At 45.4% G+C, this 8,734-nt stretch overlaps 1 protein-coding gene across 3 annotated transcripts in view; it reads left to right on the forward strand.

The window, feature by feature from the left end:
- Positions 1-8,449, forward strand: part of LOC129827327 (catenin alpha-1) — a 307,702-nt gene extending 299,253 nt beyond the window's left edge. For 2 of the 3 annotated variants that reach the window (XM_055888075.1, XM_055888078.1), the window contains 3 exons: positions 5,686-5,715; positions 6,373-6,585; positions 7,471-8,449. In XM_055888075.1, the coding sequence (XP_055744050.1) occupies positions 5,686-5,715; positions 6,373-6,585; positions 7,471-7,548 (321 nt within the window). In that variant the 3' untranslated portion in view covers positions 7,549-8,449. The remainder of the gene's footprint in view (positions 1-5,685; positions 5,716-6,372; positions 6,586-7,470) is intronic. The other variant, XM_055888076.1, reaches the window with a different exon arrangement.
- The last annotated feature ends 285 nt before the right edge of the window (positions 8,450-8,734 follow it).

The raw sequence follows: 8,734 nt of genomic DNA on the forward strand, positions 1-8,734 counted from the left end.
AGGATGTTGGCCATTTTTATGCCTCTGCACCTTTTGTAGAGTCCATTCCCCGGTGGAGTGAGGTCGTTCTGAGGGCAAAATATGTATGGAAGAGGTTCCATTTGGAGCACAGCCCTGGTCCTGCTCCAGACTTATTTCAGGATACCCGGTTCACCACATGGTCAATCTGCTGCATGTTATACCCTGTTCACCACATGGTCAATCTGCTGCATGTTATTCAGTATACCCTGGTCACCACATGGTCAATCTGCTGCGTGTTATTCAGTATACCCTGGTCACCACATGGTCAATCTGCTGCGTGTTATTCAGTATACCCTGGTCACCACATGGTCAATCTGCTGCGTGTTATTCAGTATACCCTGGTCACCACATGGTCAATCTGCTGCGTGTTATTCAGTATACCCTGTTCACCACATGGTCAATCTGCTGCATGTTATACCCTGTTCACCACATGGTCAATCTGCTGCGTGTTATTCAGCATACCCTGTTCACCACATGGTCAATCTGCTGCATGTTATACCCTGTTCATCACATGGTCAATCTGCTGCATGTTATACCCTGTTCACCACATGGTCAATCTGCTGCATGTTATACCCTGTTCACCACATGGTCAATCTGCTGCATGTTATACCCTGTTAACCACATGGTCAATCTGCTGAATGTTATACCCTGTTCACCACATGGTCAATCTGCTGCATGTTATACCCTGTTCACCACATGGTCAATCTGCTGCGTGTTATTCAGTATACCCTGTTCACCACATGGTCAATCTGCTGCATGTTATACCCTGTTCACCACATGGTCAATCTGCTGCATGTTATACCCTGTTCACCACATGGTCAATCTGCTGCATGTTATACCCTGTTCACCACATGGTCAATCTGCTGCATGTTATACCCTGTTCACCACATGGTCAATCTGCTGCATGTTATACCCTGTTCACCACATGGTCAATCTGCTGCATGTTATACCCTGTTCACCACATGGTCGATCTGCTGCATGTTATACCCTGTTCACCACATGGTCAATCTGCTGCATGTTATACCCTGTTCACCACATGGTCAATCTGCTGCATGTTATACCCTGTTAACCACATGGTCAATCTGCTGCGTGTTATACCCTGTTCACCACATGGTCAATCTGCTGCATGTTATACCCTGTTCACCACATGGTCAATCTGCTGAATGTTATACAGTATACCCTGTTCACCACATGGTCAATCTGCTGCATGTTATACCCTGTTCACCACATGGTCAATCTGCTGCATGTTATACCCTGTTCACCACATGGTCAATCTGCTGCATGTTATACCCTGTTCACCACATGGTCAATCTGCTGCGTGTTATTCAGTATACCCTGGTCACCACATGGTCAATCTGCTGCATGTTATACCCTGTTCACCACATGGTCAATCTGCTGCGTGTTATTCAGTATACCCTGTTCACCACATGGTCAATCTGCTGCATGTTATTCAGTATACCCTGTTCACCACATGGTCAATCTGCTGCGTGTTATTCAGTATACCCTGTTCACCACATGGTCAATCTGCTGCATGTTATACCCTGTTCACCACATGGTCAATCTGCTGCGTGTTATTCAGTATACCCTGTTCACCACATGGTCAATCTGCTGCGTGTTATTCAGTATACCCTGTTCACCACATGGTCAATCTGCTGCATGTTATACCCTGTTCACCACATGGTCAATCTGCTGCATGTTATACAGTATACCCTGTTCACCACATGGTCAATCTGCTGCATGTTATACCCTGTTCACCACATGGTCAATCTGCTGCATGTTATACCCTGTTCACCACATGGTCAATCTGCTGCATGTTATACCCTGTTCACCACATGGTCAATCTGCTGAATGTTATACAGTATACCCTGGTCACCACATGGTCAATCTGCTGCATGTTATACCCTGTTCACCACATGGTCAATCTGCTGCATGTTATACCCTGTTCACCACATGGTCAATCTGCTGCATGTTATACCCTGTTCACCACATGGTCAATCTGCTGCATGTTATACCCTGTTCACCACATGGTCAATCTGCTGCATGTTATACCCTGTTCACCACATGGTCAATCTGCTGCATGTTATACCCTGTTCACCACATGGTCAATCTGCTGCATGTTATACCCTGTTCACCACATGGTCAATCTGCTGCGTGTTATTCAGTATACCCTGTTCACCACATGGTCAATCTGCTGCGTGTTATACCCTGTTCACCACATGGTCAATCTGCTGCATGTTATACCCTGTTCACCACATGGTCAATCTGCTGCATGTTATACCCTGTTCACCACATGGTCAATCTGCTGCATGTTATACCCTGTTCACCACATGGTCAATCTGCTGCATGTTATTCAGTATACCCTGTTCACCACATGGTCAATCTGCTGCGTGTTATTCAGTATACCCTGTTCACCACATGGTCAATCTGCTGCGTGTTATTCAGTATACCCTGGTCACCACATGGTCAATCTGCTGCATGTTATACCCTGGTCACCACATGGTCAATCTGCTGCATGTTATACCCTGTTCACCACATGGTCAATCTGCTGCATGTTATACCCTGTTCACCACATGGTCAATCTGCTGCGTGTTATACCCTGTTCACCACATGGTCAATCTGCTGCGTGTTATACCCTGTTCACCACATGGTCAATCTGCTGCATGTTATACCCTGTTCACCACATGGTCAATCTGCTGCATGTTATTCAGTATACCCTGTTCACCACATGGTCAATCTGCTGCGTGTTATACCCTGTTCACCACATGGTCAATCTGCTGCATGTTATACCCTGTTCACCACATGGTCAATCTACTGCGTGTTATACCCTGTTCACCACATGGTCAATCTGCTGCATGTTATACCCTGTTCACCACATGGTCAATCTGCTGCATGTTATACCCTGTTCACCACATGGTCAATCTGCTGCATGTTATACCCTGTTCACCACATGGTCGATCTGCTGCATGTTATACCCTGTTCACCACATGGTCAATCTGCTGCATGTTATACCCTGTTCACCACATGGTCAATCTGCTGCATGTTATACCCTGTTAACCACATGGTCAATCTGCTGCGTGTTATACCCTGTTCACCACATGGTCAATCTGCTGCATGTTATACCCTGTTCACCACATGGTCAATCTGCTGAATGTTATACAGTATACCCTGTTCACCACATGGTCAATCTGCTGCATGTTATACCCTGTTCACCACATGGTCAATCTGCTGCATGTTATACCCTGTTCACCACATGGTCAATCTGCTGCATGTTATACCCTGTTCACCACATGGTCAATCTGCTGCGTGTTATTCAGTATACCCTGGTCACCACATGGTCAATCTGCTGCATGTTATACCCTGTTCACCACATGGTCAATCTGCTGCGTGTTATTCAGTATACCCTGTTCACCACATGGTCAATCTGCTGCATGTTATTCAGTATACCCTGTTCACCACATGGTCAATCTGCTGCGTGTTATTCAGTATACCCTGTTCACCACATGGTCAATCTGCTGCATGTTATACCCTGTTCACCACATGGTCAATCTGCTGCGTGTTATTCAGTATACCCTGTTCACCACATGGTCAATCTGCTGCGTGTTATTCAGTATACCCTGTTCACCACATGGTCAATCTGCTGCATGTTATACCCTGTTCACCACATGGTCAATCTGCTGCATGTTATACAGTATACCCTGTTCACCACATGGTCAATCTGCTGCATGTTATACCCTGTTCACCACATGGTCAATCTGCTGCATGTTATACCCTGTTCACCACATGGTCAATCTGCTGCATGTTATACCCTGTTCACCACATGGTCAATCTGCTGAATGTTATACAGTATACCCTGGTCACCACATGGTCAATCTGCTGCATGTTATACCCTGTTCACCACATGGTCAATCTGCTGCATGTTATACCCTGTTCACCACATGGTCAATCTGCTGCATGTTATACCCTGTTCACCACATGGTCAATCTGCTGCATGTTATACCCTGTTCACCACATGGTCAATCTGCTGCATGTTATACCCTGTTCACCACATGGTCAATCTGCTGCATGTTATACCCTGTTCACCACATGGTCAATCTGCTGCATGTTATACCCTGTTCACCACATGGTCAATCTGCTGCGTGTTATTCAGTATACCCTGTTCACCACATGGTCAATCTGCTGCGTGTTATACCCTGTTCACCACATGGTCAATCTGCTGCATGTTATACCCTGTTCACCACATGGTCAATCTGCTGCATGTTATACCCTGTTCACCACATGGTCAATCTGCTGCATGTTATACCCTGTTCACCACATGGTCAATCTGCTGCATGTTATTCAGTATACCCTGTTCACCACATGGTCAATCTGCTGCGTGTTATTCAGTATACCCTGTTCACCACATGGTCAATCTGCTGCGTGTTATTCAGTATACCCTGGTCACCACATGGTCAATCTGCTGCATGTTATACCCTGGTCACCACATGGTCAATCTGCTGCATGTTATACCCTGTTCACCACATGGTCAATCTGCTGCATGTTATACCCTGTTCACCACATGGTCAATCTGCTGCGTGTTATACCCTGTTCACCACATGGTCAATCTGCTGCGTGTTATACCCTGTTCACCACATGGTCAATCTGCTGCATGTTATACCCTGTTCACCACATGGTCAATCTGCTGCATGTTATTCAGTATACCCTGTTCACCACATGGTCAATCTGCTGCGTGTTATACCCTGTTCACCACATGGTCAATCTGCTGCATGTTATACCCTGTTCACCACATGGTCAATCTACTGCGTGTTATACCCTGTTCACCACATGGTCAATCTGCTGCGTGTTATACCCTGTTCACCACATGGTCAATCTGCTGCATGTTATACCCTGTTCACCACATGGTCAATCTGCTGCATGTTATACCCTGTTCACCACATGGTCAATCTGCTGCGTGTTATACCCTGTTCACCACATGGTCAATCTGCTGCATGTTATTCAGTATACCCTGTTCACCACATGGTCAATCTGCTGCGTGTTATTCAGTATACCCTGGTCACCACATGGTCAATCTGCTGCATGTTATTCAGTATACCCTGTTCACCACATGGTCAATCTGCTGCGTGTTATTCAGTATACCCTGTTCACCACATGGTCAATCTGCTGCGTGTTATTCAGTATACCCTGGTCACCACATGGTCAATCTGCTGCATGTTATTCAGTATACCCTGGTCACCACATGGTCAATCTGCTGCGTGTTATACCCTGTTCACCACATGGTCAATCTGCTGCATGTTATTCAGTATACCCTGTTCACCACATGGTCAATCTGCTGCATGTTATTCAGTATACCCTGTTCACCACATGGTCAATCTGCTGCATGTTATACCCTGTTCACCACATGGTCAATCTGCTGCGTGTTATACCCTGTTCACCACATGGTCAATCTGCTGCATGTTATTCAGTATACCCTGTTCACCACATGGTCAATCTGCTGCATGTTATACCCTGTTCACCACATGGTCAATCTGCTGGATATACGACAGTCACACAGCTGCAGCCTCGTCCTGCTCTGAAGCCTTTAGCCCGAGGCTCCATCATGTTGCACTTGACTTCTACAGTTCAACTATTAACGTTCAAGTTCCCTCTCTCCCTTTTCCCTTTTTACAGGAGGTATCCCAAGCATTCCTAGAGAGCCAGGTATTCCCAACTCCACCGCAGATATAGTACAGTAACATTCAGATTGCAGGCCCAAACACCAACCTATTCCCTATTATAGTGCGCTACTTTTGACCCAGAGCCTTAGGTCTTCTTGACCTATGTGCCCTAGTCAAAAGTAGTGCACTATAATAGGGAATAGGAGGCCATTTTTTGGGACGTAGCCTGAGACATTGGCCAAAGCCAGACACATAGGATCATATGAACTCCGTGTCCCTCTGATCAGTGAGGGTGGTGGTGGGAAAAATTACAGGTGGAAATACAGGTTGTCTCTTACTGCTGATCTGGGGTCAGATATCAAGGACTCCCAAATGGCACCCTTAATGCCTATAATAGTGCACTACTTTTTCACCAAGGCACCTTGGGGTCATTTGGGATACTTCTATATGGTTATACTGTATAATGTTCCCATGGTCAAGCTTATCCTGGGGAGATACAGTTAGTTATCTGATCCTAGAGCTGTGGTTAAGAGGACAACTTCTACCTCCCAGCACTGGCTAACCTTGTCTCCTCTCTATCTCCTTCTCTTCTCTTCCTCTCCCCTACCTCTCCTCTCCCCCCTACCTCTCCCCTTCCTCCCTTCCTCTCCCCTTCCTCCCTTCCCCACCTACCTCTCCCCTTCCTCCCCTCTTCCTCCAGGTGGACAGTGCTATGTCTCTGATCCAGGCAGCTAAGAACCTGATGAATACGGTGGTGTCCACGGTCAAAGCTAGCTACGTGGCCTCCACTAAGTACCAGAAGTCCATGGCCATGCAGTCCCTCAACATGCCTGCTATCTCCTGGAAGATGAAAGCCCCAGAGAAGAAACCTCTGGTCAAGAGAGAGAAACAGGAAGATGGGTCTAACAACAAGGTAATGAGAATCGTGTTAAAGCTGAGTTCCTCTAAACTGGTCAGGTGTTATTGTTTTAAAAGGAGGATCTGAGTGTTCAGCATCTTGGTAAAAAAAAAAACAAGAGTACAAACTCTTCTGTTCTATCGCACATGCAATATTGTCCGAGGGGGGGGGGGGGTTCTGTTTATGTTTTAATATCGCAAACTGATGTGGCAGTTTCACCGCTCAGGATTCCAGTTGTAATCATTTGTATAATCCCCTGCACAGTTGCCTGTTGGTGTCCGGGACACAGATTTAACATAGTCACGGACTAAAAAAAATTCAATATAGACTCTCCATTGAGAATATTTTTTGGGTCCATAAACCCATCCCTAATATGTTCTTATTTATGGCCTGTAAGTATATTTTATTTAACCCTTTTTTTTTTACCAGGTAAATTGACTGAGAACACATTCTCATTTGCAGCAACGACCTGGGGAATAGTTACAGGGGAGAGGAGGGGGAATGAATGAGCCAATTGTAAACTGGGGATGATTAAGTGACCATGATGGTTTGAGGGCCAGATTGGGAATTTAGCCAGGACACCAGGGTTAACAAACCCTACTCTTATGATAAGTGCCATGGGATCTTTAGTGACCACAACCCTTTAACATCCCACCCTAAAGATGACACACTACACAGGGCAATGTCCCCAATCACTGCCCTGGGGCATTGGGCGTTTTTATGTTAGACCAAAGGAAAGAGTGCCTCCTACTGGCCCTCCGACACCACTTCCAGGGACCGACCCAGCTTAGCTTCAGAGGCAAACCAACAGTGGGATACAGGGTGGTGTGCTGCTGGATTTAATGATGCAGGACACACGTCTGTGAGGAAAATACAATAAAATGTTATCTCTTCTCTTAGGTCAAGAGGTCATCCCAAAAGAAACACATCAATCCTGTCCAGGCCCTCAGCGAGTTCAAAGCCATGGATAGCATCTAGAGATGGACCAATCAGGTAGTCTGGGTGGTGAGAGGAGGTGGAGCTAGAAGGGGGTTGAGATGCTGATGGAGCTGGCTAGATCAACTGTGGTGTGTAAGACAGTTGGGAGCTTCTTTTTAATCTAGTCCAAAAAAAAATGGGAAGGGGGAAAATGCATTTCTTATTTCCTGGCCTAGTCGGCTGTCTGAGGTGATGTTGCTATGCAGGCTCGCTAAGGTAGAACAATATATTCAGAGGCCCTTAAGATCACTCTACCAGTCTTTTTTTTTTTCTTCAAACAACTGCTTTCTGATAAGTCTCTAGCCTACTGTATAACTTCTCTACTGGAAAATAAGGCAATTGTGTGTGTGTGTGGGGGGGCAATTAGACCAAGTAAAGGGCGTTTCTATTTAATTAGATTTTATTCCAGTGTTGGTATGAGATGGGACATTTCATTGATACTGTAAGATCTAATTCTGTTCAAACTAATCATTTTGACCTCTGACCCTCCTATCTGAACCCCTGACCCCAACCTGTGATGTGAGATCCCCCCCCCCCCCTGTGTATTTTTTATACAATGACTTTCTACCGTGTTTTATGACTGCGTGGCTGGTGGGAGGAGGGCTGTTGGATGGTATTTCCGCTACGTGTCGTATATGATATGACGCAGTATTATTATTGTGTAGGTGCAGATCAGATAGGCCTGTCCACTCGATGCAAACACGTCTCTCTATCGCCTTTTATTAGTCTTGACTCGAGCAATAACTACAGGACGTATGGGTGTGTACCTTTTCTCCACTGAGTGTTTTTGTTGTTGTTGGGATAAACGTTTTAGCTTTTTGATTTAAAAAAGACAAAATTTATTATTTTTTTTCCATTCTCAATGTGTATTCTGTGCTTATCTAATAAAAGTTTGATATTATCGTGTCGTTACCACTTTATACTTATTATAAACTGAATTGTCATAAATGTTTTATGTTTCTTCTGTCGTTAAGCAGGTTTTGAAGAGTTGTCTGAATGAGGTCTTGCATGCCTCACTGTATGCAGCAAGCCAAAGCTAATAGAGAGAAGAGAAGCATTCTCTCCTAGCCTTCTGGTTTAATACGTAACACTAGCCCAGGGGACTACACACACACACACACACACACACACACACACACACACACACACACACAGTCAGTGAGACTCATTAAATTAGCTGACATAC

The sequence above is a fragment of the Salvelinus fontinalis genome, chromosome 29 (assembly GCF_029448725.1).
Source record: "Salvelinus fontinalis isolate EN_2023a chromosome 29, ASM2944872v1, whole genome shotgun sequence".
NCBI classification, from domain to species: domain Eukaryota; kingdom Metazoa; phylum Chordata; class Actinopteri; order Salmoniformes; family Salmonidae; genus Salvelinus; species Salvelinus fontinalis.